The sequence below is a fragment of the Solea solea genome, chromosome 2, assembly GCF_958295425.1.
Source record: "Solea solea chromosome 2, fSolSol10.1, whole genome shotgun sequence".
In the NCBI taxonomy this organism is placed as follows: domain Eukaryota; kingdom Metazoa; phylum Chordata; class Actinopteri; order Pleuronectiformes; family Soleidae; genus Solea; species Solea solea.
This window is the reverse complement of record NC_081135.1, coordinates 27,710,034-27,737,985: the sequence shown is the minus strand read 5'-3', so window position 1 is coordinate 27,737,985 and position 27,952 is coordinate 27,710,034. Positions and strand designations below refer to the sequence as shown.

The window sequence follows — 27,952 nt, the reverse complement described above, 5'->3', positions numbered from 1 at the left end:
GTGGCAGATGTTCCTTTTACTCAAGGTTATCAATTTGATTTCAGTTTGAAAACTTGAAGCATTGATCCAAAAGAGTTTTAGCTAAGCCTGATTTTGTGTCAGGTCAGCAATCTCAATTTCTCACCGACCATTAGTGCCAGAGCTTCTCGTTCCATGAGAAAATCTCAAAAGTAAAAAGTATTTCTCTGTAGTCTTTCAATCTGTACGCCGTCTATAAATGTAAAACAAGTCTAGCAAAGCAGAACATTTCTCTTGATAGCGTCTTGAGCTGCACGTGTGACGCAGAAAGTCAAGAGTTTAAAACAGAAATACAGCGTTAAAACACACTTTGTAACAGTGAGAAGTACAATTATACAAAAGTACAATGACACAAAACCTTTAAGTCAACAGACATACAAAATCAGGGCTTTATCAATTAGTTTAATATTATGTTTCTGTAAAATAAATAATACTAATAAAATTATATACGAGGAATTAATTAAACTGTACATATGTTAATTCCGTTGGCGCTCGACTCTTTAAGTTGTCGTCAATTTTAGTTTTGTCTTACATTTTTCAAATGATTACAGCTTTATTATTTATTTAGAATTTAAGGTTACAAGTGACATGACGCTAAATAATTTCTGAGTAGCTTACATTTCAGCCATGATGGGATTTAAACAAACAAAAAAATTGGCCTTGTTAACAAGATGTAGTGCAGGGCATGACAAATGACTGTTCCTTCAATCTGTTCTGTAACAGGTGTGCTATACCCAAAATGTGTTGTCATTGGGGAATGATGCTGTACACACAGCTATGTTTAAATGTGTATACAGGTTATTTTTTGTCATTAATTAATGTTTCACTGTGGGTTGAAATAAGTTATGAATCCTTGGGATGTACGATCCTCAATGCTGAGCAATTTCTGATGGATGTACACTTCCGTTAAGGCACAGGGAGAAATTAAAACATGAAAATGTGGTTTTTACTTACAGCACTCGACTGGGCTTCTGTTGTTGCGAACCAACACCTTCTGGTTTGCAGCACGGAAGAGTCTCGTCCAGTTGACGGTGTTGTAGTAGCAAAGCTGGCTGTTCTCGGCAATGTGGACATTCCCGGCGCTGATCTCTCTCAGAGACTGAAGCTGCAGTGATGAGATGCCCTGCTGCTTTAACACCAGCAGGGAAATCCCACTGAAAAAGAATGGGTGCAGGTGAGAGACAGAACCAGCAAATACAAAAGTTTGCAAAAAAGACAATCACAATTTAAATATGCCATAGCCATAAAGCCATTGGATATACAGAGGGTATACAAGATCAAGCATGGGCAAAGGTGGGAAACGAGCTGCAATCTCTACGTCAGCCTGCTGTTTCCACGTGTGGATGACACACAAGTACACCTTAATTTGCATTCTCACATACACACATAGAGAGCTCACATATACATTCTGTCGCACAGACACTGTGTATGCTTTTAGAGCAACTTTTACTAAAATGTTAATTTATTTATTCAGATTAAAACGAATAATTTTGCTTCGTAAATGTCAAAACAAAATCATTAAGGGGTATATTTTATTACACGGTGCCCTAATGTTAGTCAATAGGTTTAAAAAGAAAGGAACAAAAAGAAAGCTTGAATATAATGGATTTAGATTACCAAACGCACCAAATTGACTACGGAGAAGGAGAAAATAATAACACAAAGAGCACAAGTGATTACACCTGACTGATGTACAACCTACATATTTAGGAATCTGGAAAAAGCACTACTCTTTGTTAATGTGAATGTGGTTAAGATTAAACCCCTCACATTACTCTCCAGCTGCATGCTGTTGGCTGCATGTCAGACTGGTTCAAAAAACAAAAAAGAACAGACAATAACAAATAAAAGTAAAATAATTCAACTAAATTGAGAAAAATAAATGCTTTCACTGTTCAATACATTTCAATCATGATTGGGATTACATCTGTCAAAGGATTATGTATTTACGGTGAATAAGAAGAATTTTGCCCTGGATTAGTCGAACGTTTTAATACATTTGGATTATGTTTTCATGACATAAACATTAACTAATTATTTTAAACGCTAAAAGTTTCCCATTCCTGTACAAATGCTGAGTTCTATCCATTGCAGTGTGAGATGTAAAGTACACTCAGTTTTATCACAGCAAGGCCATTGTGTTCTCCGGTGTGTACCTGTACAGTGCTCTTCCCCCGATAGTTGCCAGGTTGGAGAAAACACTCAGGTCTGTCATGTTGTCAGGCCAAGACTGGATGTTCAAAAAGCCTAAATGAAGATAAAGATAGAGAGAGAGAGATGTGGCAACATGACTCACTCGTGTACAGACAAAGTATAATCAGTTTCGTGTCATATCCTCTGTTTCATACAGTGCCAACATTAAAAATAAGTGGGGGGAGTTGTCATCTCTCTAAAAATGAGACACGTACCAAGGACCACTGTCTGAAAGCAGAGCACAACTCTGAGGGCAAAGTTGAATAGATCAATATTTTTGCATTTTCTTTATCTGCCCCTCTGCTGCTGAATAATTGAAAAGAATGGCAAAAATGATGGCTGTGCTTCATTTAGCGTTTTCAATAATGGATTCAGAAATATAAAATATTTAGTGTGGGAATGGGTGGGGGGGGTACAATCCTCAACCCGACAATAGATGACAAACCAAACGGTTGGATGAGGTTATGAGACCAAGTGAAAATAGAAAAACAGCTGGAGGAGAAAAGGTGAGAGATGATGAAACATTAAGGGAAAAAATACTTTAGCATTAAAAGAAGACACATAGGCCACAAACTGCTTCTATTCTGCCTTCATGATCGAGGAGTAGTAAACGGAGGTGTTGGATGGGTTAGAAAAACCCTGCGGGTGTGATGGGCAGTGTGGTGCATTCTCAATAAATGAGCAGGATCTGACTCCATGATATTAAACTGCATGATTTCTTCCCACTGGATGCATAATTCTGTTTATTCAGGAAGGGAGGGATGGTGGAGGGAAGAAACAGGGAGCTGCAGAGAAGCATGTTGACAAGAGTGCAATAACCTTGAGCAGTTTGTGGACCATCGTTTTCTTTTTATGTCAATCACAGCTGAGCAGTGGCAGGGTGTGAGCAAATGCTTATTAAGATTGTTTGATGAGGAAACAACAAAAAAAATTTAAAAAAAATCTCAAGTAATTGCTAAGAACAACACACCAGGGCTTATGCAAATGGCCACGATCCAAATTTGAAGCACATTCTTTCAAAACTGTTATTGCTGTAGTTGAGGGGAGGGCTGTTGTTTTTAAATCTATATCTGTATCTAAATCTATAACACAATTCTCATTTAAGAAATATGATAATATTAATTAGACATGGCAGGCCTTCATCTCTTAAATACAAAATACAATTTAGTAATAGATACCATTACAATAGAACATTAATTGAAATGAATTAACAGTTAATAGTTTTTTGGGGTTTTTTGTTCAGTATTTCATCCCTGCCCATGATATTGTGGTGAGCCGTTTGGGATGGGGAGGGCCTCTTAGCCCAGAGGCAGCAGTGCTACAGAATCATTAGTGTTGTACTTGTCGACACTAATTGTCTTAATGACAAAACCTGCAGTGCCGAGGCACCTCACAGCTTCGCCATGGCGCTCTTTCAGGGAGCGAGGGTACTTCCTAATCGAGGTAACAAGCCACTGCCTGCTGCACACTTGTCTCTTCTGATGTAATGCAGCACTGACGCCTACCTGTACTAATTAGCTATACATGAACAAGACGGTAAGAGATTCCAGACTCCAGAAAGATAGAGATATTAGACACCTCTGGGACAACTTGCAGGTACATACATTTGCCAGTAGAATTTTGCATGCACAACTAATTTCCTCAACTGAAACCCGCCTTTAGAAGGAATTTAAAGAACGAAGAGGTTGCCTGTTCGTATCCACGGAATGAGGAGTTAAGCAGATTGAGGAAAGGTAATCCTCCCTTTTGTTGAGACAACTCTGAGTGAAACACTGATCACCTAATGCTGCCTGGGGCTGAGTTATTATACAGTGAATAATGCGAGGGGCTTTCTGTCAATAACGCAGCTTAGTGAGTAACTTCAAAATACGATCACTGGTGTGGAATGCATTCACAGAAGGAAGAATAATAGGAAAATGAAATAAATAATTAATTAGTTATTAATTAAAAAGAAAAAACCTCACTGTACGTCAGGTATGTGCTGCTGAGAGTGTCACAATAATGCACACACAATGTTACAATGTGGTGGCACGTAAAGAAGGTGGCCATGAGCACAAAAGCAAAGGTTAAGAGAGATTAAGTTGTGATGATTACATTTAGAGCAAAAACACTGAGGAAACACTCCACTATGGTGACGTGTTTCAGAGGAACGCCCGCGCTTTCAGTAAAAACCTGACCAGGCGTGTGTCTAGGATGTCACAAAGAAAATAAGAATTACTGAAGGAAAGTGAGAAAGAAAGGACTGGAGAGGGACAGGCGGTGCATGCTGGTGTGTAGGATGAGAGCTGTCCGCCTACACAGTTCATTTGAAAGCAAGAGCAATGCTCCATGTAACCTTAGGGTCATAAAGGCAGGTTGGCTGCCTCAGTCAGCCGACGTTCTCTTGACAGCTTGGAGAGATGACAAGCTGAGCTGACACACTGCGTGGTGCTTGGCCCAATGGTTTGTCCCTTCACTTCCTCTCGAGTGCCACCACTAACCAAAACAAAACCTATGGAATTCAGCGTTGTGAATCGGTCCAGTCCAGTGGTATTTTATTCAAATTCAGAGTAGTCCAGACAGAGAAAAGCTCCTCTTCCATAACGTTGTAATATCTAAAAGTATTCTGTAAAGTGAATGTAACATAACACTACATTTCCATTAAGAAAAATAAATACTCGTCACACACATCATTCCCTTGCTTTGACTGTTCTGAAGACATTTGATTGATCCAGAACTTTTCAAAAATATTTATGTGCGTGTCATTTTTCAGTTTTTCCCACATCAAGTCAAAAAATAAATATTATGCCTACATAACAGCAGAGCCGGCCTCAGGCATAAGCAAACTATGCTGCTGCTTGGGGACCCCGATCACCAGGGGCCCCAGTAGTGTGTGGGAAAAAAACATTTTAAAATATTAAATAAATCTAGATATATTTGGTTATATTTTAGAGTTGAAGATTGCTCATTTAGTCAGGTTTCAAAAACCAAAGTCATTAAAGTGGTTTACTTGTTTAATTAAAGTTCTGTATCACCACACTCAATGCTTCACTTTGAATACCGAAGAGCAAATGAATACTAGGCCACTTTTGTGATTTTACTGCCCTCTAGGGTTAAAAATACAAGAGTGACACTGGTTTGGTGTAAATAATGCAACTATAATAGTCAAGCACCGGCTACACATTCAGCTTAGGGCCCCATAAAGGCTTGGGCAGGCCCTGCATAACAGAAATATTTACTTATTTATTTATTCATTTACATAATTTTAAGAAATTTAAGAATTTTCTCAACATGTGAAGTTACTTTGCTCCGATTTATCATTCTGCTCTAATCCCATGTGCACATCTACTCAATAACTAGTGTCCTCATCGAGTATCACCATGAAGGTGATTAACAACACATATAATTGTTCTGTATTTCCTAAAACGTGGCATAAACTAGCATAGAACATGACAATTATGAATTATTTATCAGTTTTTGGTGGTTTTGATGGCGTCTTGGTACAGATCCAGAATGCTCTCCACCATTTAGTGACCTCTGGTTTAGGCCAGTTCATTACAGCATCTTTGTGCAGGGCTGTATGACCAAAATTATATATCACACAGCTGGGAACATGCGTCGGTTCACGTATACGATCTTAGTAGTCTTGGTACAGCTAAGCCTGAAGTAGGCGTTCTGTTTTTACATACTGGTCTTGCAGTATCTGAAAAAAATAAAAATAAAAAAATACTGCTTTTTGGTATAATACATCCTAATTCATCTTTGTGATGTATGGATTTGTATCAGTTACAAAGGAAATGCTTTAACAGAAGGAAATTCTGTCATTGCCTGGCAACACATATTGGCTGTGCATTTCTACACACTCCCAAATATGACATCTATCAATCTATTTGTTACAAAGGACACAAACATATACGACTTTTTTTTGTTGTTTCAGTAAGTACTCAGTAAGTATTAATCATGCTACTTTTGCTGGAACTGGGGTCACTGTTCAATAAGGCATATGTGTTAGTAAACCCCCTCCATAACTCAAAAAATGTCACCAACAATAATTCAGCTGTAAGGTTTTCTCATTTTTAAGAGGCCCTGCCACATTTGGACATACAAGCTTTCTTTCTGATGGCATTGTCAAACGTCTAAGCTGGAGAAATGACAGTGCACATGTGGCTCAGGAGGGGTGGCGGCATGGGGAAGCTGGAGGATTAACGATGCGCACCACATGTTCTGGATCTTTTCTTCATGGTGCGTGAAGGGAGAACTGGGGCTATGGGACTCAAGGCTAGGGACTCCCAGAGGGAGGAGCAGCAGAGAGACAGAGGAGACTGAAAGACTCATCTGATATTCATCTTGTGCTGCAATGTCTGTCCTTGGTGTGGATTGTGGACAGTCTCGGGGGGGAAGAGGTGAGGTGGACTTGAGCAAACAAACACACACACACACACACACACACACCAACACCACATGGAATAAAAGTGTAAGGGGAGGGAGGGATAAAGGTTGGGGTAACTGTTATTTATTTCTTTGTTTATTCATTTGCATGCATATGCTCAGTATATTGCTCACCTGTGATCTCCCGAACGGTGCGGAATATGTTCAGCTTTTCTGGGTCCAGTGCTTCAATATTGTGATAAACATCCCTGCAAATAATAATGGGATCAGAACATTAAACACACACACACACAAGACCACATAAACCACACAGACCACATAAACTCTGAAAAGCATCTTGTCTCAACAATTGTGTCTACATTTCATATCTATCAAAATTTAACACACACGTTTGGCGGCACCATATTTATTTATTTTTACTATGGACTGTAGTTACAATAAAATAATTTAGATTAATAATGGAATATCTAGGATGCACACATCTGGCTCGCACTATTTTCAATGCATTTGGATTTAAAAGGATTTAAGCAAAATGTACTCTCTGAACCATAGTTTGACCAATTTACCTTTGTAAATATTGAATTGTACTATCTTCTCACATATGGACTTACTAAAAAAAAAACATAACTGAGATTTTATTTAGTAAGCACTTGATATTACTTTCAATCAAAACAACACTCACTAGAGACAATAACAAAATATAAAAACATATGATTACAGTTCCACTTTTCCACCACATCTTTCAACTGATGAAGAAGAATGCTCTCAACTCTCACCCTTTGATTCCAGTAATAAGGAACACCAGGTTGCCATTGATTTTGGTGCAATTGACAAACTTGTCAATGTTGTTGGAGTCCACTGTCTGAGCAGCCTGGAGGCTCGCTGTACCAATGCCATCACATGCTGGAATACACCGTGGGAAATGCATTAGTTTGACACATATTTTTAATAACACCAACATGCTTAAAGAATACAGCTATAAAGGCATGTCATTGCAAGTATATTAAAGGGCTAGTGGCTCAGTTTTCAGTGAGCAATCAAATCAATCTAATATTTAAGTATGATGGACGGACGACCATGGATGTGGGTGATGATGTGATTCGAATTGTTTTATTTCTCTTAAGAAAAAAACGCTTTATTGACTCTTTTCCAGATGTTCAACTGCTTCACTACTCCATCATTGCATTCCTTTTTCTCCTCATCAACTCAAGACATAGCTGCAAAAAAAAGGGCATTACCAAATTATTAATAAACGTTACCTTTCGGGCAAATGTCAGTACAAGGAATGCACATCTTAATACGATTTTCCTCAACCTCCATCTTGTTACTGGGGCACGCTCTTACGCAGGAACTGTGGTCCACCACAAAGTTGTCTGGAAAACAATTCATTGTAACGGTCAAATATTGACGGCTTCTGTTACTGTATAACACTCTGATAACTGATTTTATTCTTTTAACTTTTTGTTTGGGCACAGAATCGGAAGACCAACCCACACTAAAGGAGAAGATGTCATGGTTATGTATCGGGTTTTCCTCTGTGTTTGTGATGTTGGGCATGACTGGCCTGGATCATGAAGTCCTCCCCTTAACACCTCCACTACCTGCAGTTCATCTTCTCATCAAGACTCCAATCCTGCTCAGCTCTTATACCAGGCTCTCTGCACCAGTCTTTGCCAGATTGTTCTGCTACTCAGTGTGGGTCCCATTTTTGGACCAGTTCTCCTGAGTTTCTGTTTGGTCACAGTGTCTCAACTCAGTCTATCCCCCTGCCTGCCTCTGAGCCTGGAAACCCACTTCTCTGCTACTACTCCTCCTGACCAGCCACTGCCTCTGCTCCCCTACCCAGCAAACTTTAAGTTACTTTTCATTATCTTCTGTCAAATAAACTCTCCATACCTGGTCGGTCACTCTGTCTGTGTTCTGCACAATGGGTCCTTTATTGCTATAATTGTATTGCCCCATAACAGAAGATGTTCATGTGCTGTTTTATAAATGGCTGGCAATGGCTGGCAATGGCTCTAGAATGACAAAGAGGAATTATCCACTGACCTACAAAAAAGAGAAAAAAAACCCAAAACAAAACCCTTCAGGCAAGCATCTTATATTTGTCTAAAAGTACATGCTGTCTTTAAGTCCCACTTGCTGCTGGTTGCCCTTTTCACTGAACAACATGGAGCGAGCGTCCAAAGTAAGTGGGGGGTGAGTTGAGTGGTAAGTTGGGCTGTGGTAACAGAACAGTGTAGTAACACCAAGACAAGCTAACATGCAGAGCAGAAGAACAAAGTGATCACCACGGGCTGGATCCTGAATGAATACTTTGCTGCATTTTTGGGAGGGTTTACCCGACATGCTTTCATGGCAAAATGCAAAACTGTGGCTTGATACATGGTCACCTCACAGGAATATAACAGGCAGACCGTCAAACCAACACTGTGAAATTATATGTTTACAATTGACCCTTTCTTTTCCAGGAAGTAGAGTGAAAACCCATTGGTAGAGTACATCTATAAATAAATGTCACAAAATGGTTACATCCGTCAAAGGGGACGGATGCAACTGGAAGAAATATAAAGGCTCTTATTTGTTTTGTTTTGGCATTTATGACATTGTTTTAACGACGAAGGGATTTCTCTTGAAATTATGTTACTGAGGGGGAATGGCTGAGCAAAAATGCTGAGTTGTAAAAGTATTGGAAGAAGGCCATCTTCTCATCATGTCCAATCTTGACAACATGACAGTGTGTGTCTCATATGTACTTAAACCTGCCACTATTGTGTGTTTGTATGAATACTTTATTTTGGATGTTGCCAAGAATTTTAAATTGTCGTGGTGTAATTATGGCAGAAACATAATAATTTTACCTTCAATGTTGTTCTTTATATCATACTTCATGTATCATTTACCTTTCTTACATTTCCCATTTTCCCATGCAAAGCATTTCACAGTAACTGCCATTGTATTCATTGGTTAAGTAGTTTTTTGTATCAACTAACAGACATAAAAAGACATTTAGTAATCTTTTTTTTTTTTTTTTTGCCGTGCGTTTGCTGTCTTGGCCCCTAAACAGTGGAATGATCTGCCTCTTCCCTGTCTGTTTTTAAACCTCTTCTTAAAACTCATCACTTTTCATTGGCCTTTGACACTATTTAAGTTGTTGACATTATTTCATGTTATTTTATTTTTGGTTTTATTGTGTTTTATTGTATGGCCATTACTTTTACTCATGTTTTATGTCTTATGACTTATTTTAGTTGTTTTTCAGATGTATTTTATGGCCTCGTGTGAGCTCTTTATGTCTTTTATTTATTTTTTATTTATTTATTTATCCTGTGCAGCACTTTGGTCCACTGTGGTTGTTTTAAAGTGCTTTATAAATAAAGTTGGATTGGATAAAGGTCTTTCCCTTACAACTAAAGCGAAGACACACATCATGCTGAAATTTCAGTGCCAAAGTTAGTTCAGATATCCTGGTGCCTTGGTGGGAAGTTTTAATAATATGGTTCAACAAACTGTAACTGCAATCAGTAGGTTTACATTTGAATAAAAAAAAAAAAAAATCCAGATTCAGCATGGACATGTAAAGCTACTGATTTCTTAGAAAGATAACTTGTGGTTGTATCCAGGCCTGTTCAGAGTGTATTAGAAGAACATGTATGTATTTCTGTCCATACTTACGTGGACACTTCTTGACACAGAAGGCTCCATAGGTGTACTTTGCCCTGGGGTTATGTTCCAGCTGGAAGGTGGTGGGGTTGTAGACGAATGGCTGGGGGCACTGAGTCACACATGCACCACTGTCATTGAAGTTGATGCAAGCCTGCAGGCACAGAAATATAGGTAGATAAAGGTAGAGCAAGTTACATTAATTAGGGATTATTCGCATATTAAAACCAATGTTAGTGACCAAATTTGACATTATGGACTGTTGCAAATAGAGAATAACCTTCAAAAAGTACAATTCACCCCTTTCAAGTGGGTACATGCTGAAATCTTGTTGGAAAAACATAGATAAAATAATATGGAGATGAGAAAAATATTACTTTGTTTAATGGGTCAATAGAGTTGGCGTAAAACCAAAAATGTTGTGGAAAATAAGGACATGAGACTCAAAATTAATTAGTTAACAGACAACAAAACATTTTTTTTTTTTTAAATGACTTCCTGAGAAATTGAAGCCTTGGAGAACGCAACAAGGAAACACACAACACACAGGGTGAAGCACATAGTAATGACATGTCGTGTCAGGAAGAGTTGCGAGTTAAATGTCATTTACCATACAAGTGACGTATTAACACACACAGACGGAGAACGGAAAGAAGAGAACCCCTTGCAGAAAAAGTATGAAACAAAGGAAGACAGAAGTCACATGTAGACTGTAGACTGAAATCTGTGCAAAAACATGAAATGTAAAAAGTACACTGATTCATGAGTGGTGGGTGCATGATGTCACCATGCCATTAAATGATTTCTTCTTGGAATCCTTGAATGTAACTTTGTGTTTGAGTGTGTGTGTGTGTGTGTGCGTGTTAGAGCTTATTCCCTTACAAAGCAGTCTGTGTCCTTCGGTCCATGGCAGCCACCTGCACACTCACGATGGCAGCAGTCACTTACATAGGGACCAAAGCAACGGCCATCGCACTGCTCCGCACACACCGTCTTAGTTACTGCAGAGATACAGGTGCAAAAAAAGATAATGATAAAGAATGAGACTTACAATATTACCACACAAGTAAACTATTATGGCTAAAGTTGAGATTTGCAAAGTGGGTGAACATTATTTATGCAGGTGTAAGGGCACAGTTATGTAAGATATTCTCACAGTTGTTCCAAGTCTGACTGTCTAACATCTGCCCCGCTAATTGTGTTGTAAAGTCTTAGTATGCATGCAATTACAAATATGCATCTATTGTGAGTGTGGCTCAAGCTGCCACCCACCATCCCTGTTTTGTGCCTCTCTGAGGGTCCCTAGGTGGATAAGACAGCAACGTAACAACTCATATTTGTCGGAGTGCAAAGCCATCACTTCATAGAAAAGCGTATGTCAACCCTGTGCTCGTATGTCTGCTGCATTAATGTGGCATATGCCTGTGTTCCTCACTTCCTGACAGCCATTTGTAAATGTACACAGAAGTCTGCCATTTCACAGACACACACAGCTGGCAAGAGATATGGCTTAAGTGGTTGGTTTGAAAAGGGTGGGTTTGGAAAGTGTCAGCAATGGGATTTACAGTATGCAATTGTTCAAGGAAACTACGGGAAATGTTGGGGAGGGATAAAGTAGTGGAATTAATACAGTAAACAGTAAATAATGAGCTTGGCGAAGACACATAAATTGTGTTTATACACTAAAATGCAGTAGCTACTAAATTACAACAGTTCAAGCATACAGATTTGTGCTGCACCTCAGTTGTTTTGGTTCATCCCCCTTAACATAATGTTTCAAGCATGCGTCTCTGGGCATATGCTGCAATAACTGCCTTTACATGCGGGGCAGATAGTATGCAAGATGCGCGACATGTAATACAAATTAAAGGTCATTATGTTAAACTTATTTCAACATTTTCTAACAAACATAGGTGGAAAATGTCAGTAATTTGATTTAATTGGCAAAAATGAGCCTTTTATATTTATGTCAGGAGCCAGCTCAGCTCTACAGAGGCCACCATTTAGGATGCTTTTGTTTTACAACAGACCACAGTAGATAAACTACACATCTTTTAGTTTTTATGATAACTAAAGGCTACATAGGTTCCCCCAACACTTTAGCGAGGAAAGGTTAAGGTGAGGGACATTCAGCTGCAACATAACTTTAACAAAAATTGTTGCTCAATACATTTTATGCACCGCACCTTTTATTTCCAATAATATGAATATTTATTATATACTGTAGGCTAGTTTACTCCTCCATCAGCCCCAAAAGTTACTGGATATTCAGCTCCATTTCATGATCAGATTTGCTGATGAAGGTGAATCTGATGAGGGTAAAACTGATATCTGAACCTCACAATACTTACAGTATTTCTGAGGAAAAAAAAGAAGCAACTGTGCTTAAGAACACAATTACAAACGGCAACGCGATACTTGTGTTGGTGTATGGATGCACAAGGTGTATTTGATGTCTGCAGTCTCTCCCTCTGGGTCTTGCAGTGACGAGACACTATCAAAGTGATGGATACAAGCCACAGACGACCTGCCAAACACACATGCAAGCTTCACCCTACACGTAGCACACGATCAGCAGCATTCCATTAACGGTGGCTGGGCTAAAATGAAACAGCCCCCTCTACTCTAGACACTTTGTCAAACAAATGACCTTGCCAACAGACAGACACAATGCTGTTGATCAATTTGGCTTTAAACTTCCACTTTGAGAAAAAAAAGGAAACAACGAAAAAGAAACAGGCTGGCGATGACAAATACAAAGGAAATCCATCTCACAAAATATGCCTGGAAGCCTCCATTTGAACAGGCTATGGACAGAAGCATCAGTCATGGGAATCACTGCCTCTCAGTTCCCATTTACATGAGCTTTTTCTGGGGGGTTTTGTATCTAGTTTTTAAAAGAACTTTTTTTTAAATAATGTGATTTTTGCAGTGGAAACACTTTTTATGCTGACATATATTTTACTTAGAACCTATATGTCAATGTAACTGAGTTGCAGATGGATTTAAGTAACCACTGAACTAAATGTTGTTAAGGATCACACGACCACTGCTTTAATATGACATAAGATTGGTGAAAAAAGGTCCTAGTGGTAGGTTTGTGGCTTTGTGTCCCTCCTCTGGCTGCTTCTCTTTGCTAAATTTTAAAGGATCTGCCGCTGCGGTTCTGCAGTGTTGTATTTTGGCAGGGCAGCAAGTACAAGGAAGACAGGTTCTTCAGTTTGTCCTTACATTTAACCACAGTTTTGAGCCACTTTGTTACACAATTTATGGTAATCAGTATACTGACTGAGCCTTTTTCGCCCATTTACTTTATTTTCAACTCAAGTACAGATTTAGATTATTCATGAGAATTTTCCAGCAGTCTGTCAGAACAGAAGACGTCTCCACAGAGAGGCATCCTGCTGACACTTTTCTTGTGTTTTTGTAACAAACCCCAAAATAATTAAAGGAAAACTGAACCCCGATCCGTACAGACAGTCAGCTACAGTATGCTGTGCTTATACAACTTGCAATGGCGCTCAGACTGCACCCAAGCTTTGTTCATCATTTACTGTGAGGAAGAAAATTTCCACTGCAAATTACTTTTTGAATGGATTCACTTTTCCCTTGAGGTGCTGACACCAAACATTGCTGTTTATTGTTCCTATTGAGACAAGTGAGTAATTATTAACGGGAATGTCACCAAGGTATGTTTGGAGTCATTTTTCATTTGACAATTTTGCACTTATTCATATATTCCATGTATTCCATTACAACAAAATTAAAGGCGGTGGGGGTGGAGAAAGGATAAATCATGACACCTACATATGAATGGTGATGGTGAGATAGCTTAACAATGGCTGAGTCAGACAGGCAGGGACAGGGCTCATCTATAGGACTGGTCTGTGGCATGTTGTTAACAGGTCCTATAGGCAAAAAATTCAGCCCTTGTGACCACGGGACAAATACGATGAGACATGCCAGCGTTGGATGTCACAGGTGAAGTGGCCCATGCATAGAGTGATGGAAAGAAAGGTGGAAACAAGGAGAGTGCAATCGAACTGGAGAAGGAAGAAGGGAAGCAAACATTTGAGAAATGAGGCCTGTCTGACTCAATGGGAAAGTTGTAAAGCTTCAGTGTGTTGTATGTATAGAATACCATCAATTTCAACATAATGATAAGAAAAGTGCTTTTTGAAGAAGCCAGCATGCTCAGGACTTATAGATTGACACAGAGATAAGGGAAAACAATAGGTAGGTGTGCGATGCACTTGCATAAACAAGGAGATGGCATCTGTGAAAGCATTTCGGACAGAAGTGTTATCACTTTAAAATGTATTACATTGCCCGTTTAAAGAACTGTACCATAATATTGGCACTTTGTGCTCAGTTTATTGTTTAAAGCTTGAAAACACAAAAACCTAATTATTGGTGTGTCGTGGATGCTTCATTGCTCTGTGTGGTTAATGTCAGAGGGAGAATGATAATGGTTCTCTCTGACAGTGGCACACTACGATAATGATGCTTGTAGCAGTTAACGCAAACCTTCAGTTGGACACGGCACTGACAGGATATTAGTATGCATTTTCAAAATGATTAAAAAGTAGGACAGTAACATTGACATTTTTTGTGTAGCCTCTGTATTTTAAATCTTAATTTTGTTTTGCTTACTTAAAGAGATGCAGTATCTGCTTTGCAGTAGCAGTTCACATGTCCGCTAGTCTACACGCCGATGTGTCCTTGGGCAAGACTTTTAACCCCACCGTTGCTCCTGACAGCTGTGCTGGCAGTGTCCAAATGTGTATAAAAAGATGAGCGATGGAAAAATGTGCTGCACATCGATGTATGAAAGTGTGATTGAATGGGTGAATGGCACAAAGGTGGTGTAAAGCAGCCATCAAAACTAGAAAAACACTATATGAATACAGACCATTTACTTTCTTTCTTATTCATCGAAAGAGGAAGATAATAAAAAAAAGGGTCAACTCATCACATTTTTGTTTGTATATTGGATATTGATGACTGGAATAACATTTTTGTTATGTTACACACAGCCAGGCATGATTGTGCTGCACCGTCTGCATGCCCCGTTCACCTACTCTAGACTTTAGTCACTTAAGAAAAGGCTCATCTGATACAATTAACCCCTTTCTTAATATTTTCATTCATATAGTCACCATTGCATCTCAGTGTTGGACATCATGTTCTGACTGAAAACTGAAGCTTGTGTTGTAAACAATTCATTCTCCCACGGCACTAGATGTCATTTTGAGGAGGCCACTAAAAGGTGATGCGATGTGTCATCAGCTAATAATAGTAATGTACTTACAGCTTTGACACTGGTCCTCCTTCGGTCCCCAGCAACGGCCATTACAGGAACGATGGCACTTTTGACCTACACAGGAATTCAAGGACAGCGGTGATCGGCATTTCAAATGATTGCCTCATCATATAATATGATCAGACTTCAAAAATCCTTATTAGTTGAAAGTGTACAAAAAAACACTGCCCAGCAGCCCAGTTTGCTGTAGGATGTATGAATTGGCTTGGCTTTAAATACAGAGTGTGCATGCCTAAGGTGTTTTCCCTGCAACACGATTAAAACTGCTTTAAGTCCCTAAGATACAATTCATTGCACGTTCATTTCAGGCATTTTGTGAGTGCTTCATAATTATTATGATATGATGTGAATTAGGCGTAATTAGCACTAGAAATGTAGACACTTCTATACTCAGTAGTACAGTGTGAATTAACTGTATGGCATGATTCCCTGATGAGGACACGGTCATTCTCTCGCTATAAATAGTTTACAATTAAAAACATTGTTTGTAACTCTTTGTAGCTTCAACCAAAAATCAGCAATGTGCATTTCAGGTGCAGGTATATCTGCTCTCACTGTTATGTGTTGCTCTACGGGGTTGTTTTGCAAAAATAAGGCACTCCACTTAAAGTCAGCCCAGCATGAAACCTTAGATGAAAGCAGTATAGAAACAAACAGCAGCATCAAACCCTCGGAGCCAGAGTTTTTTTTTGGAGGACTTAATTGACTGTCTAGTAATTGACTGCGGGGGAAGTGAGCCTGGGTAAGTGCAGGACAAGTGTTGTCCTCTGTCCATCAGCCTCTCGAGATGAGGGCTATTACCACTGAAACTGACTCTATTCCCCATCACGAGACTCTCCATCCACAGCCCTGCTTTTCTTCCATGCTTGTGCCACTCTACCACATTTTTCATCTCTTCTTTTCCCCCTCAATTCACCACCCGCTGATCCATCACTCTTCTATGGTTCTCTTTCACTTTTCGTTTGCCCTAGTCTCTTTTAGTCTTTTTCCAGTCCGTCCTTTTTATCTGACGTTTCCCTTAAACGAGTGCTCAAGAAAAAAGGTTGACCATATGAAAAGCAGCACAAACAGGATAGTAACACAAATGTCAACCAGTCATAAGTGGTTGTCTAACAGTGCCAAGTGCAGTGCACATAGCTGCTGCTGCTGCTGCTGCTGCTGCACTTACAGTTACATCTCTGTTCTTCTCTGAGCTGGGTGCCCTGTGAAGTCAAGCCAAAGAGTTTTCATTTAATGTCCAAGGTCTTCACTATCTTAACTTATAAATTCTTCGAGACCTAGAATAAACCTGTCCAACTCCTCTTCCTGCACCATAATCTTTTACAGCTTTCTTAAAAACAGTCTCTGAAGGTTAAGAGTATAAGCTGCCATACCAGGACTGGAGTGGAGTGGGGCAAAAAGATGGAGGGGTTCTCCAACTAAATCAACAGGGCATGCAGACCAGTAAACACAACATTCAAGCCTCGAATAAGTCTCAAGCAATAACAACATAAAGCTAATGTCTCCCCAAAGAATCAACTGAGATTATGCTCTCAATTGTGGATCACTGGTTTGGGGCTGGTTTGATCTTTTGAAAAAGTTTAAGAACTTGCACAGGTCGATCCAGGGGTGATAGGACTTCAAGGAAGAGGATCGAGCAGAATATAAATGCTTGAAAGTTGTTAATCTGCGCCACAAGCCTTCTGTGAAAGCTGTGAGAAGGGATGCAAGGACATATGTAGAGATTATATTTGTATTTTGTTTCATGTTCCAGTGATAATGGCTTTTATTATTATTATGAAATATTGTATTTGTTGATGAACAAGGCCAGACAGCTTAAGGACAGACAGAAAACAACATATAAGCATACAGCTTGAAGATCAAATGAATAACATAACCTTACGAGATTAAGTCTACAAATAATGAGGAATTAGGTCAGAAAAATCTCTTGACAAACTAATATTTTAACCATTACCCTGTACTGTACGTTAGATTAAGTACCATTTGTTTATTTCATCCTAACAAATCCCCTCATAACTCTTCCAGCTAGGCTACAGTGGGGTATTAATGTGACATAATTGACCTCTCCTTGCCATAATGATGACAGAATGGGGTCAAGGTATAATTTTGAGATGACAGTGTTGCAGGAGGTTAATACTTCTCTTTTAGCAGCCCTCCCTGCTTAATGGAACATTGGCGCAACAACAGAAGGGAGAAGGGGAAGTGGAATTTTTTTATAATTATGTGATACAACGTTATGAAATCGAGGTTACTAGTTCAGTCCCCCCGATTGCTCTGAGATATCTTGTATGGCAAAGTGGACGAAGAATAATACTTGCTCCCTTCTCATTTCTGTGAGCAAAAAATGGCACATGTTCTGAAATTGCAATTTTGATTGTGCTTCTTATTTTGTATTTATTATTTATGAATCTCAAAAAAAAAAAAAAACACACGATTTTCAAAAAAAAAGAAAAAAAGAACTCGTACCAATAGTGCACTCTCTATGGAAATAAAGTGCTGGAAATAAGTGAGCAAACCAGACCTCTGTAACCCGCGTTTCCTCCCTGTTTGAGAGAAGCAGCCCAAGGCTACAGGAGCCACTGTTGCTTCACCATTTTTTTTTTTTTTTTAAACTGTCCTTGATGAGTCCAACAATGTGCTGTGCTAAATCAGTGCACTACCCTTTTCAATTCCATCTGCCACAGTGGTGCTCTAGAGTGTCCAGCAGATTACACTTGTGCAGGTTCCAGGTCTGACTGAGTGCGGCTCAACATCAGTGCACTCAGTAAAACTTCCAAAATAGGAAAAAAAAAAAAATTACAAAACCAAATCATCCTATTTGCAGCAATTCGCGAGGTGACTTACATGTGACGCTGCTGTTTGTGGGCACCACCACAGGATGGGCCCGTGGGTTTTTGACAATGTCTTGCCAGTGGATTGTGTCCGCATGACAGAGGAACTTGTTCTGGTCGACATAAACGCCTCCACTCAGGATCTCTGTGGAAAGGAGGCAGAAGACATGTCCAGTGGTTATAAACGTAACATACAAGGCTTCCTGGAGGATAACCATTTGTTTTCAAATTGCAGTCTTGTTCTTGCTTTTCATTCCATATCTAAAAATTGATGATACACTGCATGCAATTTTTGCAGTTATAAGAAGAGGATTGATCGGGACTTCATGTGTTTTTTTGGGGAACAGGTGATGTTGAGAGACACACACTTGATGTTGATAATTGTTGTTATGAGTCATATTGACGATATTACAATCTCCGATCCTTTCTTTTGAGCAGACAGAATCAATTATACCCCACTGCTATCACAAACCAAGTCCATATGGGATTAAGCTCCAATCTGGGACAGAAATCCAGGGACAACAAGTTTGTCATTTTAAATTTAATTAAGGTGTCTGGCAAAAGTCATGTATCTCACCATCATAATCAGTGTTGGGAATAACGGCGTTTAAGTATAACGGCGTTACTAACGGCGTTATTTGTTCAGTAACAGAGTAATCTAATTAATTACTTTTCCTGTCGTTGCAATGAAGCGCAGTGGTGTCGGGCTATCTGACAGCCACACATCAGCTGCTGGGAGAGAGCAGGGGTGGAGATGATTGATGACAACGCCGTTGCAAATGCGATGATTGGCTGGGTGGACAGGTGCCCTGCTCACACTGTCTCACTGTACGGAGAGACAATGACAAGAGACAATGGCGACGAGCCAGGGAAGCGTATCTGCCGCTATGCTCCGCCGAAATGTATTCTGGGATACATGGCCATCCCAAATACGCTTAAGTCACCAGACACTTAATTCAATTTAAAATGACAAACTTGGTAAAAATGGGCGGAGCGAGAACACTTCTGGGTTTGAGAACCGTCCTTGCTGTTCGCTTACTTGAGAATTGGAACAGAACTTGGACTGAGGCTGATGACGTTTTCACAAGTACGGGAGTACGCAAGTACGCACAAGTACACACAAGTATGGATATTGAGAAACAGCCAGTGTGATGAATAGCAGGAAGTAAAGACAGCAAGGCCCAGTTGCAGATTGCCATTATTTACAGAGTTTTTCTTTCTCCCTACAAAAACATTACAGACAAAAGGCTGAAACCAATGACACACATAATCATACATGAGGCTCCCCCACCGGCACCATACAGAAACAGCCAAATGTAATATTGTCCCACAAAAGCCTGATAAATGATACTCCTTGGATAATACGTACTGGTGGTATTACCTCCACAGGCCCCATCCCCCAACATCAGCATTTCCTTTCAATCTTTCACTGTGTGGTGGGAGTTAGTGAGAGAAATTAATCCAGCCTCTCACAGCAGGAGGGATATCGCTAGTAGGAGCCTGTGCCTAAAAATTCAAATAGTTTTACAATAGGATGCTGATTGCAAAGTAGGGCAATGGACAAACCAGGACACAAATGAAAGCACCTGTGACACATAATGCCAGCAGGACATCTCAACCCTGGCTAGGCAGGATGCACGTACAACTTCAAGGCATTCACCTTCAGTCTTCATTTATTTGAAGCCAAAATACGACGTCATCCAAGACATGCATTACCAAGGCTTCCAATGTGCTTTTTAGTCAAGTGTTTAATTTACCAAAGCTGCCTGGCATGCCTATGTCTGGCTTCAAAGCTATAAAATCCATGGAGACATGGAGAACATTTTCAAAAAAATTCAGTAAAAGAAAATACTTATTTATGTGTGTTTTCATCCACTACTAATAAGCAAATACTGGGATTTGTTTCACCAAGATAAGCGGTAGGTAGCACAGTCACAACAGATGAAGGGGCACAAGATGATGACTTAAAGATCACAAACAGAAAATGATTTTTTTTTTGTTAATTTTTCCCCATCTATCATTGTAGAAATATTTGGAATGTTGTCAACACATGGAATTACAATTTCGACAGACTTTCTTCTATCCAGTGCAGTGACATTTCAGTCACAGGATTTAATCCTTTATTTGGTGAATCAGTTTGTTGCTGTTATTTATTTGTTATTGTTCCATCAACCTTTTCAACTTCTTGAATGCAGTATTCCAAGAATGTTCTGAATTATACAGGTTTTTTATGTGCATATCAAAAATGTGGCTAAAAAAACGGGGCTGAGTGATTTGAGCACACATCTTCATAAGATTTTGAACTGCTTGTCTTTTTAATTGACCTTCTAACGACGTGGTGTTTCCACCGGCATGGTTAAGTTGTGTTTCCACTAGCATAGTACCTGATACCAGGTAATTTTTTAGTACCTGCTCTGGCAAGTTTACAAGCGAGCTGAGGTGAAACGTCGCCAAACTGCCGGCCACTGATTGGTGCCGTCACAGGAAGAGATGTACAACCCAAGAAACCTGGGTTAATCTCCGACAATTACCAGGGAAATGTCTAAAATCACAATATTTAACAGAGGAGTCTGGTGCATTTGGTGACAGCACTGTCACAAACCCTGCTGCTGTATTTCAGTCCAGTGACTGTCAGACGGAGTCTGTGCTCCGGTCATGGAGAAAGTACTGAACTAATAGTTTTAATTAACTGATCCTGATGATACACTGAAAACAACTGCTTTACAAGTCAGTAGTCCCTCGTTTGTGTGTAGCGTGTGTAAAACAAAGTCACGTTGAGTAAGTTCTATTTTTGCCGTGGCAAGGCGAGGTGAGCTGGGACCATAGTGGAAAAGGGCCATAAGTCTATAAGCTTTATAAAGCATTAAAAAATCATTTCCAAGACATTGAAATTGATGGAAATAGAATGTATGCATGTATATATTACTTTTGCTTGCCTTAACTGTCACATACACACACATACATCACTCATACTTCCACGTACAACTTGGTGTTCTTGCCCAAGGACTCTTAACATGGAGAAAATGGCGCTCAAACCACTAACATTGCATTGTGTCATTTGCTTCTGCATAAAACTGTCACATTAAGATAAAAAAAAGCCAACAGGTACAGTTTAAACAGACACAGTGCTTTGGAATGGCACATGTCATGTTTTTATACTTGAGATTTATATATGAGATTAATTTGTTTTCCAAGTTACTGTGCACAGACAGAGCAATGCTGTCCACTGTTTGATGATCTCTGGAATGTTTGCCCATGAACAAATACAAAGTTTTCCAAGGATTTATCCCGTAAGCAAATGTAAACAAAAAACACAAATTAAATAAGCAGCTACTTGTCCACCAAAGATTGATTCTTGTGCGAAATGTGTCAAAGCCAGCTGATATTATTTCTAGCTGGGGCTGAGAGGCATTCATAATCCCACAACACATTGTATAAACAGATGGAAGTGTGACCGTTCGACACTGTCATAGCAAGTGACCCTCAGCACTACCCAGGCTGCTTCTCCATTCTCTAATATGCTCTCATACATGGTGGGTTGGTGCTGCACAAACACACTAATTTGCAATAAGACATGACCAAGTTCAGAAGAGCTTAATTGACTCCTTGGTGACACTTAGCCCAGAGTAGGCACAGTGGATCCTATGAACATTTTGTTACAAAGAAACATTACATAATACCCACAATAACATGCTAATCTCATGCAAGCTTTGCCTTCATTACAAGCATATGCATGGCTTGCACATTTGTTTTGTGCACTTGGTGGCCAGGGGGAGCTCAATGGTTAAATCCTGTTGTTGATTGTTTAGTGGGTAGAGAAAATGTCTTAATTAGTTTGTTCACGTAGCTGCAGCTCGTATTTCCTAAGTACTCCCTCCCCTCCTGCCTTGTCCCAAGAGCAAACCCAAGTGTCTCTGAATGAGGGTACGGTTTCAAAACAGCATACCAGTCTTCAGTATCAGCTTGCATGACCGTTGGTGGAAAACAATATGAAAATCAGGGAGGCAGAACAAATGTATGCGGGCAATTGTTTGATGGTAAGTGCTTGTTGTGATTTTCTTTTTTTTTTAATTTATTGCAGTGTGGGGATGAGTTTGATTAAGACTGGGAGGCAAACAGCAAACCAATGATTAGAAAAAAGCCATATTAATGAGTTTGTGAGGGAATTGGTGTTGTGTGCACTATTTAATGAAGAAATATGTAGGACAATAGCAGCAGTATAATAAACGGTTGATTTGCTCCAGTGTTGGAGGACTGCATTATTGAATACCCCTACCAGGGTTTATTCTTCTGCATACAGAGGAAAAGATCCATGTGCTGGATTACTCCCATCAATACATACAAGAAAACACATTTGCTCAATGTCTAAACTTAGTTAATTATGTCTGCGAGCTGTAGATAGGTACACATAAACATGACAAACATCATACAGCACTGAGATTTAGCAAGGCCAAACAGTCAGTTGGACAGCAGAAAGAAAGACAGAAAGTCAGCAAGAGATTCAGAAGGACACTCAGTCTGGCAATTACAATAGACAGACAAGTATTCAATCAAAAAGACAGAGGTTTCTACTCTCCTCATTCTGGGTTGTATCCCCCTGGTTCTCCACTGTACTTCTTATTGACTCTGAAAGCTTCAGTTTGGCATCAGCTCAATGATACAGAGGGAAGACACACTGCAGGAAGAGGAGTCTGCATTCTGGGTCAAAGAGGCTAAATGCAGGGGCAGATATCGTGCTGTACACCCTGGCAGCAGTGGAAGGTTGGAGTTAGTTGCTGGGTTGCACTCGACAGATAGATGGGCAGACATGCAGAGAACAACATGCACACACACAGACTTCCACACATTAGTAATGAGCCCCCATCACTGTCTGTGCCTTGAGTATCAATTAAATACCAGTTTGCTTTATTAGTGGTATTAAAACCAGAAGGCCACTCGTTTCAACAAAAAAACTGGTGAAATATGGGTGGAAAATACCAGCACTGCTTTATTTTCACCTATTATGGTATTAGATTTTTATCAGTGTTATCAAACATCTTTTAAGAAGCAAACCACACTGTAAATAATTGAGCAAACAAAAATCAAAATACAGTGATGGACAGTGATTTCAAGCCCGTGTCTATTTCTGGTCCATTGAGCTGTCGTTCCAAAACTCAGTAGCCAATAAGCAGGCAGCTTCCTTAGGCCTGTCCATGGTTGATATTTTATTTGCAATTTGTGTATTTTGATTCTGTGGTTAACTGTGTAATATTGACACAAATCTAAATCCATACACGATCAACTGCTACAAATCACTTGAGAAAGATACATTTCTAGAAAGAAAGAAAGAAAGAAAAAAATAAAGAAAGAAAGAAAATCTATTTAATGTCATAAACTCACTCTGGAGCCACAAAATGTGTCAAATAAAAAACAACACTGACAATAAGCTTTAGGAGAAAATATTTCTAGACTCCCTCTCTATTTCTATCACTCATGTTGCAACATAATGCTGTGTCAATCAATGTGCTCAGAGTTTGTTATTAGACGACAGGTTTCAGTCCTCCTGTCCCCACAATACCTGTAGATGCTAATGTGCGTGTGTGTCTGTGTTTTACATTTTAGCTGAAGATGTGGAGTTTGTTAGTATTAACAGCTCTCGTTTTCAAGTGTGATTCATGAAACTTGCGTATCTCACCCATTGATTAGGCTTTAATAAATGCCATGGCTGAAAACAATCGCAATCTGAATACCACATCCCAACTGCTGGGTTCCTGTATGCAAGGGTTTCCTCCCACCATCAAAACATGTATGTAAGAATTTGCAGCGGCTCTGACGTTGTAATTTCATGGAGTAATTTCACTTGTATAATGACAACACAGATCTTTTCCAGTTTTATGGTATAGAGATGCACAATACGACAAAAAAGGTATTTTTTTCTGAGGCAGAAATTAACATAATGTCTGAACTATTCTGTCTGGCAATGTGAAGAGTAGAATTAAAGGTAGTTTGGAAAGAAATTTGAGAAAGTACTCGTGAAATTGTTGTGTGTGTCACTATATAAACAAATACATTTTGTTGTAATACTAACCAGCTGATTTCTTATAATAAAAATAAAATGTTGCATAGTGTGAAATGTATCTCAGCATACATGATAAAAATTCATCAGCTATATTTTTTGTTCCCTCAAGGCCAATGGATGAAGTGCCTGCCTCGGGGAGACTATGCAATTTTAACTCCGTTAACAGTCTCCAAGCAAAATGTGGTGCCCACTCAAATGTAATTGCACTTATCCATGTTAAAGCATTTAACCGAAAAGAGCAACTGCATTCATTCAGTTTTATAAAACTGCTTTACCAAAGGTTCAGCAGAGATGGTGTTTCCTGGCATAAACACTAAACTTGTCAGGACCAGGAGAATAAAACCTGGTCCTGACAAGGATATGTGGGCTCTCTGGGGACCTGTCCGGTTAAACCTTGCCTTTGTCCCTAACTGGGATTGGCTCTAGCTCTAGTTAGGTTAAGGTAGGATAGCGCTTAAGCTGAACAAAGTGTAACGGATGTCTATTGCACGGGCTGTGGTGAATGTCATGTACTTTCAATTTAGACTAGATCAGAAGATATAGTTTTGCTCATGAAGGATATAATTGACATGGACAACAGTTAGGAAAAGTAACAAAATATTTATTGGCAGGAAGCCACTCTTAACTCTTTAACAAAAATAGTTCAGCTATGACTGAATTTATATTTTTTTTCATAACAACTTAGAATTTATCAATAACAACCTCAGTTGTCAACAACATCAAAATAAACAAATGTACACAAGGAATGCTGTTCAAATGAAATTAAAAAAACAGCCAAAAGTAATAAACAAAGTCCAATAGAATCCAAAAATAAAGTCAATCCGTAAAGTCATCAGTGTGTGTATTAGTCTCTTAATGTAATTGTTCATCTACCTGGGTAGTGTGATTTTGTTTCTTATCTATATGATGTAATAAATATGCTTTCTCCAGATGCTTGATGAAGCTGCTTCCGACGTCACTCTCCACGAATGTAAGACGGTGCTCTGCTCCACGTTCCTCGAGTCTGGGCTCTAGCTCGCCATCAGAATCGATTCATACACAGAAAAAAAAACCTGCATAGAGCAGGTGTTTTCCTTTAGATCTACCATTTACCTTTTTTTAACATTAATCTAAATGACTGTACAGTATTTATCTTTTTTAACTTAAATCAATGAACGTTAACCATTCACATTAACAATGTATCATATACGGCTATAAAATTAATTTTTAAACAGCCCACACACAAAATGGTGTGTACAGTGGTCCCTCACTATAACAAGTTCACCTTTCACAGCCTCCCTGTTTTTTTCTTTAGAACAATTTTTTTACAGCGTACTAACACGCATTGTGTTCTGCGTCCTGCACTATTATAGTCACTATTAATAATTTCGTATGTGTTCTCATAGGTTGATAATTAAAATCAAAATTAAATTTGTTATTTCTAATAGCTAGGAAAACGTTTATATTTTTATTTCTCAAACAAATATAAGAGCCTGAAAACAAGTTTTTTTTTTTTTTGGTTTCATTCTATAATACTTTTATGTTTTAAAATCTATGATGGTTTGAACTTTGAGAGTGTTTAAACGAGTGAGAAATGTGAGAAAATGGTAATGTCTGTGTGAGAAGAGTGTATAAAGTGTGTGGTGAGGGGTTTTACAGCCTTAAAACATATATAATAATTGTAACAAATAAAGCTGACTACTTCATGCTGATATCTCCTGTAGTGGTTACGTAACCCCCGCGATAAAGGGGGACCACTGTATATGAAATATTCTTAAATGTTCTTAACTTTAACACTGCATGGTGCACACAAATCATGAATTAATTCACATATCAATCATGTTCGAGAATGATTAATTGAATTAATGTCTCCAAGTAACCCAAATGCACAAAATTGCATTGTTTTAGCTCACAAGACCAACTCGTTTAACTTTGTAACATTAGCTAGCATATAGCAATAGCACAGGTGATATATATATCAGAACACATTGTATAGCAATAGGTTAATTGCTAACACATAGCACTAGTTCGCTTAGCAGAGATAATTATCCACAAAGAAATACAAAAAAATAAGCACATTCTCAAATTCAACACATTCATATATACCCCCAGTTGGTTTTAAACATTCTCTCAGAAGTGTAACAGCACATAAGATTGATATATTAATGAAATAAATGAGTAATTAGCCGAGGTCGGCTGCCGTTAGCATGCTATGCTAAGCGCTAATGATTACTACTTACCGGAGTTTTCCCTCGACAAAACACGATAAAATGACGATGTCCGGCAACCCAAAACACCTTCTCCTAGGTGCGGATACCTTCCAGAACTAATAACAAAAATAATGTTAAAAAAAACAAAATAATGTTTTATCCAGTCTTTATCTAATTATCACCATTAACTTGCTCATGGCTATAGCATGACTGTTCTCATCAGTGTCGCTGCACGAAAAAAACTGACAAGCCCGGGAAAAAAAAACAAAGGAAGTGCGACCGTGACTAGCGCTTGTGTGTAACTAATGCGCACCCTGCTGGTAAAAATAAGGTACTACATCAAAATACAACTCATTCAAACTGTATAGCTCAACATTGTTAAACTCAAACAATTTGGAATTACACTGTGTGTAACTAAAGGTTGTTACAAAAGGAAAAACAAACTGCTATTGTTACACGTTTATTTTTTCCAAGCATGTGTGATACTCACAAAATAAACTATGATGGTTTTGTTGAGATATCATTTATTTAGTTAATGTGAAAGTCACTATTTGATTTATTGTGTTGTTTTTGTATTAGCCCACATGTTGAATAGAAACATAGTAACATGCTGTTGCACCGAACAGACAGTAGGTGGCAGCACTGACCAGTAGAGTGACTGGAAGTTTAATAGTGCGTCGCGGAGATGGAGCTCATAATCCAGCTGAATGGAGAACGAGCAACATGCACTCTGCGTCGCTGATTTGTGTTTAACTTTCAGGTCAGTTATATGTGACTTAAGATGTTTGACAAGTTCTTAGGAATCCCCGGTGAGGTATAATTTGTGTGACAAGTGTTTTAAGTTTTAAATATGTAAATGTTGTGGTACGTGACCGGCGCGATTGGGAAAATGGCGTCCGCCGCCGTAGCCACTTTACTTGTGTTTGTTGCTGTTGGCTCCTGGGCATTTGTGCATTATTTTTGTATATATGAAAATGAGTTGTGTGTAATATGTTCGGATCTGTGAAAGGTAAAGGTAATGTGCAGATTAGCCTTCGGTAAGGATGCACATTCCTAGTTTAAGTTCAGGTAGTATAGCAGCGAGTATTGTCAGCCATTTTGATTTTGTTTCATGTCATGTTAATGTTTAATTGCAAGAAAGAAGAATTCTGTTTAATCAAGTACAGACTTGAAATAAAATGTACAAATACAATATAAATACTCTTGATGAAAGAGATAGAAATAGCGGTGTTTAATAGAGAATTGAATGCATGATAGAAGAAAGATGAATGATTGTTTTGAAACATATTTGTTTTCTTGATTGTGTGAA

At 38.9% G+C, this 27,952-nt stretch overlaps 1 protein-coding gene across 3 annotated transcripts in view; it reads right to left on the bottom strand.

Moving 5' to 3' along the window:
• Positions 1-27,952, bottom strand: part of LOC131446111 (receptor tyrosine-protein kinase erbB-4-like) — a 234,255-nt gene that overhangs the window by 61,799 nt on the left and 144,504 nt on the right. For all 3 annotated transcript variants that reach the window (XM_058617115.1, XM_058617125.1, XM_058617133.1), the window contains 9 exons: positions 18,410-18,541; positions 15,554-15,619; positions 11,125-11,243; positions 10,255-10,396; positions 7,839-7,952; positions 7,356-7,482; positions 6,754-6,827; positions 2,175-2,265; positions 973-1,172 (listed from right to left, as the gene is read on the bottom strand). In XM_058617115.1, the coding sequence (XP_058473098.1) occupies positions 973-1,172; positions 2,175-2,265; positions 6,754-6,827; positions 7,356-7,482; positions 7,839-7,952; positions 10,255-10,396; positions 11,125-11,243; positions 15,554-15,619; positions 18,410-18,541 (1,065 nt within the window). The remainder of the gene's footprint in view (positions 1-972; positions 1,173-2,174; positions 2,266-6,753; positions 6,828-7,355; positions 7,483-7,838; positions 7,953-10,254; positions 10,397-11,124; positions 11,244-15,553; positions 15,620-18,409; positions 18,542-27,952) is intronic.